The 11612-nt window shown below is 46.9% G+C and overlaps 1 protein-coding gene across 16 annotated transcripts in view; it reads left to right on the plus strand.

Annotated features, from left to right (window-relative positions):
• Window positions 1–10801, plus strand: part of ARIH2 (ariadne RBR E3 ubiquitin protein ligase 2) — a 54173-nt gene extending 43372 nt beyond the window's left edge. For 10 of the 16 annotated variants that reach the window (XM_084988325.1, XM_021070655.2, XM_084988322.1 and 7 more), the window contains 9 exons: window positions 13–122; window positions 1930–2047; window positions 3017–3067; window positions 3158–3179; window positions 4984–5135; window positions 6208–6351; window positions 6970–7038; window positions 8168–8251; window positions 8489–10801. In XM_084988325.1, coding sequence (XP_084844451.1) covers window positions 13–122; window positions 1930–2047; window positions 3017–3067; window positions 3158–3179; window positions 4984–5135; window positions 6208–6351; window positions 6970–7038; window positions 8168–8251; window positions 8489–8560 — 822 coding nt within the window. In that variant the 3' untranslated portion in view covers window positions 8561–10801. Of the gene's footprint in view, window positions 1–12; window positions 123–1929; window positions 2048–2864; window positions 3068–3157; window positions 3180–4983; window positions 5136–6207; window positions 6352–6969; window positions 7039–8111; window positions 8252–8488 lie in introns of all 16 variants that reach the window. The other 6 variants (XM_084988326.1, XM_021070659.2, XM_084988331.1 and 3 more) reach the window with 3 other exon arrangements.
• Window positions 10802–11612: the final 811 nt, after the last annotated feature.

Raw genomic sequence — 11612 nt, forward strand, 5'->3', positions numbered from 1 at the left:
ATGTATTCACAGAGTCACTACCAGCTCCAACTCTGCCCTGGTGCAGACTGCCCCATGGTTATCCGGGTACAGGAGCCCAGAGCTCGCCGAGTACAGTGCAATCGGTGCAACGAGGTCTTCTGGTAAGAGTGAGTGTGGATGCTGAGCAGCCCTGGGCTTGTACCTTCTCCAAAACACTGCTACAATTGCTCTTGTGAGGGCAGGGGTGGGAGAGCCAGGGTCTTTGAGCTAGAAGAGCAGCTGTGCTCCACATGGGCGGGATTTTTACCTATAATCTCATGTTCCAGGTAATACACAAGTCCGGAGATAAGGAAAGGGCCCAGATTCTTAGAGAATGTGCTATGGCTTATGCTACTAAGACCCATGGCTCAGAGATTGTATCCGTGTCGGTGTGTATCTATTGCACAGATAATTCACATATTACTGTATTTGAAAGCTACAACCATCAACATTTTAATCTTTCTCTCTGTGGCCTTTCCACGAATTTTATAATGCTGTAATTCATAAATGTGATTTACAGAGTTCCCATCGTGGTGCAGAGGAAACAAATCCAACTAGGAGCCATGAGGTTATGGGTTCGATTCCTGGCCTTGTTCAATGGGTTAAGGATCCAGTGTTGCTGTGAGCTGTGGTGTAGGTAGTGGATTTGGCTCGTATCTGTCATTGCTGTGGCTGTGGCTTAGGCCGGCAGCTATAGCTCCAGTTCAACCTCTAGCCTGGGAACCTCCATATGCCGAGGGTGCGGCCCTAAAAAGCAGAAAATAGGAGTTCCTGTCCTGGCACAGTGGTTAACGAATCTGACTAGGAACCATGAGGTTGCGGGTTCGATCCCTAGCCTTGCTCAGTGGGTTAAGGATCCAGTGTTGCCGTGAGCTGTAGTGTTGGTCAAAGATTCGGCTCGTATCTGTTGTTGCTGTGGCTGTGGTGTAGGCCGGCAGCTATAGCTCCAATTTGACCCCTAGCCTGGGAACCTCCATATGCTGCAGGCGCGGACCTAAAAAATAAATTAAAAAAAAAAAAAGACAAAAAACAAAAGACCCACTAATGTAGTTGCTCTCTATCCTTTGTGTCCCATGTTGTGAACTTCTTTCCTTGGCACGTGTGTTAGGTAGGCTATCTTTCTGAGAGCCTTTATCGTAAAGTTGTTTTGGCTTGGACAAAAGGGAAATAAAAAATATGGGAGGAGTTCCTGTCATGGCCTAGTGGTTAGTGAATCCAACTAGGAACCATGAGGTTGCGGGTTCGATCCCTGGCCTTGCTCAGTGGGTTAAGGAACCGGCGCTACTCTGAGCTGTGGTGTAGGTTGCAGACATAGCTCGGATCCCGAGTGGCTGTGGCTGTGGCTATAGCTCCCATTGGACCCCTAGCGTGGGAACCTCCATATGCTGTGGGTGTGGCCCTAGAAAAGACAAAAAAAAAGGTGGGGGGAGCCTGGCCTGATGAATATTATAATGTTTTTCTTTGCTGATTTTAGGTCTTGAGCACTGTCAGATGTATCATGCCCCATACAGATTGCGTGAGTGCTGGCATTTGTGCCTCTTTTGTGCACATCTGGCAGAGAGGTGGCTGATGGGAAGCTAAGGCTCCCAGAAATGGGTCCTAGTCCTGCCTTAGGCCTGAGTTGAGATACTGTTTTCAGTGCACCTTCCCATGCCCTTTGGGAGGCGGAGTTCTGAATTTGACATCCTGTCAAAAGAGTTGACACCACACAAGATATTTAAAACAAATATTTCTTTGGGGTTTATCCAGAGAAGTTCACACAGTACTTCAGTATAATCCTGGGTAGGTAAAAATCTCAAAGCCCTTGATAGATGACTTTATCTCTTTGAAAAGCTCTAATTAGGATCTGTTGGCTTGGACAGAAGGAAAATTTAGAACATAGGACCTGACCTAATGATTATTTGAATGTTCTTCTTTTCTGATTTTAAGTTTCAAGTGTCGTCAGATGTATCACGCCCCCACAGACTGCGCCACAATCCGGAAATGGCTTACGAAGTGTGCAGACGACTCTGAAACAGCCAACTACATTAGTGCTCACACTAAAGATGTAAGGACTGTATTTTACCTGTCTTGGATCTGCCCTCATTAGTGCTGGCCAGGGCCTTGCCTGGGCAATTTGCCATCTGAGAGCAGAACACCCACAGCCTCAGGGCCCCTGGAAGCTGCAGACCCTGGCCCAGAGTTTGCAGCAATTTATCATAGTATATACTGGGTACATTTATTTTAATAAAATGCTGAAATGCTTGGAAAAATTTTACCCTTAGGAGAACTAAATAGAAGAAAACTAGCTTTTATTGAATGCCTCCAAAGCTTTAAAAGCCCTGGGAGGAGGGTGGTTGGTAGTCATATCTAATAAATAGCAAGACTGATGAAAGTTCAGGCTGTCCAGTTCTCATTCTGGAAACTTCTTATAGGAAGGCATGGCCTTCAGCCCCTTGAGCCCTGCATGACTCAGCACCCAAGGCTGTACCCTGTGTTAGTTACCTGCTGAGTTACGAGGACACTTGTGACCATGACATTATTAGACATAGTCCTTTTGGTGGCAGTGGGAGAGCACAGCTTTAGACTGGTCTCTGCATTGCTGCCTGGGGTTGCAGAGCGAGTGAGCTTTAGAGGTATTTCCTTGCCCCCTTCTGGAAGCAGAAGTTCAAGTGAGCTGACCAGGACTTAGTCCACTGTGGCAGCTCTTATGGTGCTTTGGCATTCCTCCCAAGCAGGCAAGCTTTCTACTGACTCAGCTTGTGCTTAATCTGAGCAGCCTCCTGGCAGGGACAGATGGTGGAAGACTTAGTGGGGCTCAGCTGGTGCTTGGAGTGTTTCAGAGCCAAACATGCTGACCTCATTTCCTTGAATTGCTGTTCCAGCCTCAGCGACCCGCCACATTTAAGTGAGATGCTCCTCCCCAGAAGTGCTCGCACGATGAGCTACTGGGCACGGGTGCCAGGAGCTTTGTGTAATTTGTCTTAGAACCGGCCTGATGGTGCGTGAGCCTAATGGCGCCCTTCTGTCTCCTCAGTGTCCCAAGTGCAACATCTGCATTGAGAAGAACGGAGGCTGCAATCACATGGTGAGCAGAAGCCTGTACCCTTTGCTTATGTGACATGGAGCCTTTGGTCAGCGTGCCCTTAACATGTTCTCTTCTGTTTCCCTCTGACAGCAATGCTCCAAGTGTAAACATGGTGAGTCCTGGGCTTGGTGTGCAAGGCCCAGTGGCACAGTCTGTTTCTTGTGCACGGGTCTCCATTGCTTCTTTAGTGAGTGCTTTTGTGGTAAAGTGATAAACAAAGGGCAGCGTCAGTTGCTTAGAGTCATGGTAACAGTGTAAAGAAGCTGTTGACTTACTGATTTATTATTTTTAGTCCGCTTATAATCCCACTACCATCTCACTGACACAAGTAGTCAGAAGTCAAGTTTGAAGTGACTCTTAGACCCTTATGAATCCTCAGTCATCCAAGAAGAAGGTTTTAGTGTGTTCTGTTTATTTTTGCTAAGACAGGTAAGTAACTAGGGACCTATCTGTGCTGCCTTACAGATACCTTTCAGAGCTAGCTGCATGTTGTTTTAACAGAGGTAGTAAATTTTCCTTTGAGGTTTTATAAAGGTTTCAGAGGGGTTTTTGATTTGGCCTTTCAGGCTTCCTTCCTCTATCAGGTGTAGGTTATGTAGAACCTTTTGGTTTTCTTTTCCTCCTACAAAATCAAGTGAAGAAATAAAATTCCTTCAAGTAAAAAATAATGTCCAGATAGGTTTCCTGCACAGCTGCTTAGAGGCTGACCAGGAGGCCCTCTTTTTATAAGAGCCCATCTAATGATATTCCTGTGTTTTCCCGGGAGCCCACTGTAATCAAAGTAGACATGGCAGGTTTTAGACAGGAACAGTGACTCTGTAGAATGAACATAGGCCAAGGGTAGTGGCCCATTTCCTCAGTGATATCACACCCTGTCTCCTCTGTGTGTGTTTGAATGAGAGGAACATGTGTCATCCACTTGGAATAGTGCCTAAGAAATATGTACAATTTAAAGAGAAACAAAGTAAATACTCCAGTACCCACCACATGCCTAATATTGAAGAAGTCCCTATCAGTCCCCATCAGTGCGTCCATTGTCAGTCATTGTCTCCCCATCCCTTACCATCAGAGTTAATTACCATCCTTTGCATTACTGTATAGTTTTACATCACCTGTACAGGCAACTCTATGCGATGCAATAGTATTTAAAACAGTACCAAACACAACCTAGCTAAGGAGAAAGCACTATTGCCACTGTTCAGTGAAGGCCCCTAGAAGAAGATGAATGAACTCTAGGTCTCTAAGTTTGGCTTTAATTTCCCCACATTTTACAAAAGCCCCTTTTGGAAGTCAGTAAGCCAGCTTATGGGAGCGAATCCTGGGAAACGGGGCCTGCCACTGTCCGGGTTTCTGGCAGAGAAAGAACATTGGCTGTAAAACATTCATAGGGGATCCTTATTTTTCCCTCTTCACTTCCTCAGTGTGGAAACAGAATCATGATTCTAAGTATGAACTATTGGGTAGCTGTGAGTTTTATTAAAATGTATTTAAAAAAAAAAAAAGGTAAAAAGCCATTATCCCCAGCTTCATGTACAAAATCTTTCTAGGACAAGTGTTGAGAGCGGGAGGTAGTCAGGAGGGCGAATGTATGTTCCGAGTGGCCAGGTGGGTCTCAGTTGGGCGAGTTTCTGCTTCTCACAGAGGCATTGACACAGCAGACTGGTGGTATTGTACAGTTATCATCTGCCTGTGTTGCATCATATGTGTTCATGGAACTGAGACAATCCATAGGCTGTTGAGAATGCAAGGATGGGCCACACGGACAGTGGGATGTCACAGAGATGACTCCCTTGAGGAGTTCTGGTCAGGTGACCCTCTCCCAGCAGGATCTGTATGTCCTCCCACTTTGCCTGTGACTTGGGAGAAATGTGGGCTAGTCTCATGTGTGTAAATGCTTCTTTCTCTGTTCTGTTCAGACTTCTGCTGGATGTGTCTAGGAGATTGGAAGACCCATGGCAGCGAGTACTATGAGTGCAGTCGGTACAAGGAGAACCCAGACATTGTCAATCAGAGCCAGCAAGCCCAGGCCAGGGAGGCCCTCAAGAAGTACTTGTTCTACTTTGAGAGGGTAGGCGCCCTCTCCTGCACCTGCTCCTCAAGGGTGGGCTTCTTCCATTGGGCCTGCTGGGTGAAACTCCCAGTGACTGGTAGCCACAGCCAACATGTGCACACAGAAGTCAGGGAATGGAGCTCCTGCAGTGGCCTGAGTGGTACCTCCTTAGACGTGGCTTTCAGGATCCACAGGGTAGCTACAGCTGACAAGGAATGATGTTCTGACCTTGTTTGAATGATTGATGGATTGTCTTTTCCATTTAGTGTCATGTTTGTTTGTTTCTAATTGAGTTATAATTGATTTATAATATTACATGATTTTCAGGTGTACAACAGAATGATTCACATTTTTTAAAGGTTATACTCCACTTCTAGTTATTATAAAATATTGGTTAATGAGGTCGCGGGTTCGATCCCTGGCCTTGCTCAGTGGGTTAACGATCCGGCGTTGCCGTGAGCTGTGGTGTAGGTTGCAGACGCGGCTCGGATCCCGCGTTGCTGTGGCTCTGGCGTAGGCCGGTGGCTACAGCTCCGATTCAACCCCTAGCGTGGGAACCTCCATATGCCGCGGGAGCGGCCCAAGAAATAGCAACAACAACAACAACAACAACAACAACAACAAAAAATATTGGTTATATTTCCTGTGCTGCACAGTATACCCTCGTAGCTTATTTATTTTATACACAGCAGTTTGTACATCTCCCTCCCCTACCCCTATCTTGCCCTTAAACCCCCCCATCCAATGCCACCTTAATAGATTCAGAGGCCAGTTTCTCCCAGGGAGACCCTTCATAAACCCATGGAACATGGTACGTTTGGTTTCTAAGCACAAGACACCTGTAGGTACCTAGCTTTGCTTAGTCCTCAGGGCTGGAGCCCTGTTGCCCCAGAGGCGGCAGAGTGATCTTGCAGGCAGACATCTACTCTGGATGGGCTTAGTAATGTGGACTGAAGAAGTCCCCCTCCTGTACTCCCAAGGACACAGAGCCCCCATAAGCTAGGTGAGGCTGTGGCCATTCTGAACTCCTTGTGGACCTCTGCACCTTCCCAGGACTCCTGCAGCTTTCTTCCTCCTCTGTACCCTGTAGTGGGAAAACCACAACAAGAGTTTGCAGCTGGAGGCACAGACATACCAGCGGATTCATGAGAAGATTCAGGAGAGGGTCATGAATAATCTGGGGACATGGATTGACTGGCAGTATCTACAGAACGCTGCCAAGCTCTTGGCCAAGGTCTGTACTCCCTCGCTCTTCCAGTCCCTGGTTCGGTGTCTGGCCTTGTCAGGCCCAGACCTCAGGGTGGGAGGCATTGTAGGGAGCATGGGGCTCAGCACCTAGTGCGACCCTGCTTGCTCCTGCTTACGGGTCCACATTTTCCTGGGCTGTGCCCACCGAGGACCCAGTCCTCTGTGGATGTACTGGGGATTTCAGGAAGAGTATTCCAGTGCCTCTGCCTGCTGGGAAACAACTACAGGGAAAATTAGAGCCCTTTTCTTCTTTTGTCCCATCCATGCATCACTCAAAGGAAAATAAGAGTTTATCTTTGGACAAGTATTGAGATAGATGTGTGGACTCTGATGTCCGACTCAAGAAGAAAGAGCCATTGAGGCAGCTGCTGGTAATAAATCACAGTGTGAAAAAGGAACTGTGGGTGTTCTGTGACCATTTCTGTTTCAGTTTTTGCCATATTGCCCCCCCAGTTCATCTTTTATTTGCCTTGGCCTCATTTCTTTCAGGCCCATACCCATAGAGCGAGACTAATTTGCATGGTGGGGTAAGAACTGTAAAAGCCATCAGATCCATGTAGGTTACAGTCATGGACACAGATCCTTTCTCTTCTCTCTATTGCAGTGTCGATACACCCTGCAGTACACGTACCCATATGCATACTACATGGAGTCTGGACCCAGGAAAAAGCTGGTAAGGCAAAGCCATCCCTCTTAGCTTCAGAGGTGCCCTTCTCAACCCATACTTTATAGGAGAGCAGGGACTGGCCCTTGGTTATTAGGAGAGAAAAATCAAAACAAAACTGGCAATTGAAAATTTGGTTTCTCCTTTAGGCATTTACAAAATAGATCTCAGGTTCTAACCTTTTGTGTAATAGCAAGGCAGTTATAATGAAGCTGGGGAACAACTATACTTTTAGGGTGATTGGCAAAAAGTGTCTGTGGCCTCTTGGGAGCCAGTGTTCATGCTCTGGGAAGACAGTCCAGAATGCATGTTCCTAAATATAATGGGCTTTTTTTTACATCTTTGTTAAAGTCTTCATCTTAGATGTAGGTTGTTTCCCCCCAATCATAAAGTAATTCACATTAATTAGTTAGATGTTGAAAAATGTGGAAAAAACATTTACATTATCCATCATCTCACCAGAAAGAAATGACTACTGTTTGCATTTTCCAGTCTTTTAAAATTAATATTATTTCTGTAATCAAGTTTTCATAGATATATAACGTTTCATTGTTACGGTAATTTGCTGCTACAGCCCTTGTTATTTATCAGGGTGGAAAATGCCATGTTTTAATAGTTGCATTAAGTGTTCCATTATATGGTTGTACCATCATTTGGGGCATTTATTGTTTCTGTTTTTCACTATCATAAGACATTGTGAAGCCTCTGTGCAGTTGATTTGTGCAGTGGGTGTGTAATTACTAAGTCAAATGGTTTGAAAAATTAAGACTCTTGATTTGCAGAAGGGCTGAAAAAGAACTATTCAGTGAATACAGAATCTGTGAATATCTACTTTGACTTGTTTTCTCAGCATCCTTTTCCCTATATATGGGAAGCATTCTCTTCAGTGGCTCAAATTCTTCCCCTTCCTTTGGGGGCGGAGGTTGAGTGTGGCCTTGGCATGTGGATGTACTCTGTAGGTAGCCTTTGGATTGGATTCAGGCTCCAGGTACAGGAGCTAGTACTGTTCTCTGAAGACAGTATCAGGCTTCTCTGTAGCTCATTTGAGCCTGAGGTGCTGCGTCTGCCCCTCCCATCTGCAGGCCCTGCCCCGGCTACAGCCCCCTCTCCTTTTGACCCTCCTGCTCTACCCATACAGTTTGAATACCAGCAGGCTCAACTGGAGGCTGAGATCGAAAACCTGTCATGGAAGGTGGAGCGTGCGGACAGCTATGACAGAGGGGTAAGTGTCTACTGTCCTCTTGGACCCTCTTGCAGGTGAGGTTGGTGTAATAATAGGTAACACGGTGGTTCGCATATGGACTGAAAGCTGCTGCTAAAAAGGGTCGGAAGGGGCTGTGTGAAGGGGTTGTGCTTTGACTCCTTGGTACCCCTGGCATGTGGGGTAGGAAGGGGCTTTGGCTACTCTCTGCTTCCAGGACTGGGCCATGCAAGCACCTGTCTTGCTTCCCTGGTGCAGGACTTAGAAAACCAGATGCACATAGCAGAGCAGCGGAGGAGAACCCTGCTGAAGGATTTCCATGACACCTAGATTGGAACGTGGACATGCCGGAGTGAAGAAGATGTGGCTGCGAGGTCTCCCGGCTGCCATACTGCATGCTGCAGGCTCTGCCTTTCACGATCCCAGGCAACAGCCAGGGCCCCACTCCTGAGAGACACTGGCCCCACACTTCTTAGTCAATTTTCGTTTTTTTCTCATCTTTTTTGCTTTTTGTTTTTACCAGGGTAGAGGCCATGTTGAATTGGCCTCTTTTCAGGACCTTTAATTCCCCCTGGATGGTTGTTGGGAGGGTGGGAAAGTTTTTTTCTGAATGACTATTAATAGTATTAGATCATTACAACTTATGTAATTTTCAAAAGTTGCACAATTATATAAAAAAAAAGGGGGACAAACCAACCATAGAATTACACAGAACCCTTTTTAAAAATAAATTGGCATTGGAGTGTTTTACCCTTCAGCTATTTTACTTAGAATGTAACATATGCTGCCTGCCCACCTTGCCTCAGAATGTCTACTTCAAGAGGGCCCCAGGGTGGCCTTCACTTTCTGGATTCACTTGTGTTTGGCCACAGCTAGAGTCCCAAGGGAAGACCACGAGGGGCAGATGGTGGGAAACTGAGTTGGCCCGTGTAATAGGCACGGGGTATAGGAAATCACATTGTGCCTCCTGCCTGGTCCTTGTAGACCCTTTTGTGGTCAAATGTACTGCCTTACCTTGGCAGTGAGGGGACAATATAGCACAGCGTCTTACCACAGTGTGTCATCGTGTCTGATGGCCCTTCATGTCTCTGGACTCATCTTTATTCTTAAAAGTAAGGTTTACCTGGGTCTGGCTACTGAGGTCAGAGCCCACAGCAGGGTGTGCCCATGGACTTGTGGCCCTCCAGACCAGGGGATGTGAGTTTAGTACAGTTTAATATAGAGATCCACTTATAAAGGGAATTGTTCCCCCAAGTAAGTTTGTCTTACCTTGGTCCCTTCTTTTATGCCAGTGTTCACTGGTGTAACTCTGAGCAGGTTCACACACAGCCATCCATACCTGACACTGTCCTGCTCCCAAGGGTTCTGGTCTTCCTGGCTCAGGGGCCTTGTTTGCACAAGTTATTTTCATGTTACCTGGAGTGTATGCCTCCCTGTTACCTACTCTGGGAGTTGGGTGTGTTCCCTCTCGCCTGTGACTCCAGCTGTTGGACACCACCTCTAGAGTCTGGGAGCCCGAGGCCAGGAGAAGCCTTGATTTGTGGCCTCAGCTCTGTACCCGGAGGAGCTGGCCAGGAAAAAAGGCCAGCTTTTTACTGTTAGCGCAAAGAAACAAGAGGGTTTCATGGTGTCCTACCTGTCCTGAGCCTGGTCTTATGGGCCTTTCAGAAGTTACATCTGTCATTCTTGGGATTTCTGTGGCTTTTTTTCAGTGCCTCCGCTCTGAGGCTGGCATAGCTATCCTTACAGGGCCTCCGAAAGAGTTGCTTGGGAGATATGCTAATAAATATTGTGTTAGGAATTCTTTGATATTCAGACATTTTCACCTCAGTTGGTAATTTCCAGGTGCCATGTAAGCTGTAAATTGAATCACTCTTGAAGACAGAGGACAGCTGTGACTCTCAGGGTCATGGGGTGCATGGCCGTCTACAGGCTTTCTCCCCCATCAGATGTTGTCTCTTCCTGTCATCTCCTTCAAGGAAGGGACTGTGGGGTGGAGTGGATGGGCAGGTTAAGAGTGTAGCGGATGAACCCAGAATTGAACAGTGGTGTGCTACTGAAGGAGGAGAGTACCAGCTCCAGGGTTGAGGCACGGGGTGTGACTGCTGCCTTGGCACTTGGAAGATTGTAGTGGCTGGAGCCTTTACTTCTCCAATGAGTCCTTCCTGTGCCACCTCCATGGCACTGGCAGGACTTGAGTTGCAGCTCTACACCTTAGGTCACACCCTGAGCATTCCTGGGCACTTTTTGGACTGTATAGCTACCACATGACGCACTTGCATCCAGCTGTGGCCCCAGCCCCTGGAACTGTAAGAGGTTCTGTGTCCAGTTGGCAACCCGCAGCCCTTGACCTGTGGAGAGCTTCCTTTTGTGCCCCAAGTGGCTGTCCCTTGTTAACATCACCAGGAATATGGAAAAGATCAGGCAGAATTGTTCTGCCCTGCAAGGGAAGGCAGAGTTTTCATTAATTTACCATAAATCTTTGTTTTCTTCAAAGAAAAAGTTGAGGCAATGTCTGCTCAAAATTGAGTGGTTTATTCAAAATAAACTTAAAAGTTTCTGATTATAAAAGCGTGTTTGGAGTGTTCAGAGGATCCAAGTAGCCTTCTCAGGCAATGCCCCAGGGGATTCTGGCTGGTGAGCACCAAATGGGGTTCTTCCTGTTGATCAGCCCCCTCCTCCAGAGGGCTGCAAAGGCCCCATTTGCCTGACTCTGCACTGCCTTTCTTCCTCTTCTGGGGAGAGAGCACCTGTGGAGGGAAGTGAAATCTGGCAGTTTTGGCTTTCCTTTCCCTCCTTGGGTGCAGACCAAACCATTCCCAAACACGAACAATCCCAGCATGTGGTAATGTGCTGATTCTAATGCCCTTGAGGCTTGCCAAGGCCCTAAGCTGCTTATAAGAAGATCCTTGGGTCCCTTCAAAGCAGATTTGGGAGCAAAGGGCCATGGAGTATGACAAGGGGAAGTTGTGGTTTCACAGGGGCCCTGGGGTTACAAAGAGAAGACTCTAGACAGAGATTGAAGTGTTTGGAGTTTAGTCCCAAAGGTTGAGGACAGGAAATGGAGCTTGGGTTCTTAATTAAGGGGTTACACATTTGTGGTTGTCAGGAGTTGTGGCAACTTCAGTGATAGCTCAGGAGTAAAATCTCCAGAACTGTGGGCAGTACTCACAGGACAGCTGAAGGCAAGGGAGGTCCCAGATGCTGCCTTTCTGAACTCCACAGCTGCTACTTTTTGGACCTCAGATATGCCAGGCCTCATGCTTGGCAACTGGGTATATAATAGTGTGCTCTACTTGTGCTCTACATGGGCTCTACTTCTAGGAGCCTCCAAAACATGGAGGACACAAAATTGGTCACTATTGAATGTTTTCACAGAGGC

This window comes from Sus scrofa, chromosome 13, assembly GCF_054392235.1.
Source record: "Sus scrofa isolate SSC_HxYL_T2T_F1_AM1 chromosome 13, Sscrofa_HxYL_maternal_Yorkshire_Landrace_v2.0, whole genome shotgun sequence".
NCBI classification, from domain to species: domain Eukaryota; kingdom Metazoa; phylum Chordata; class Mammalia; order Artiodactyla; family Suidae; genus Sus; species Sus scrofa.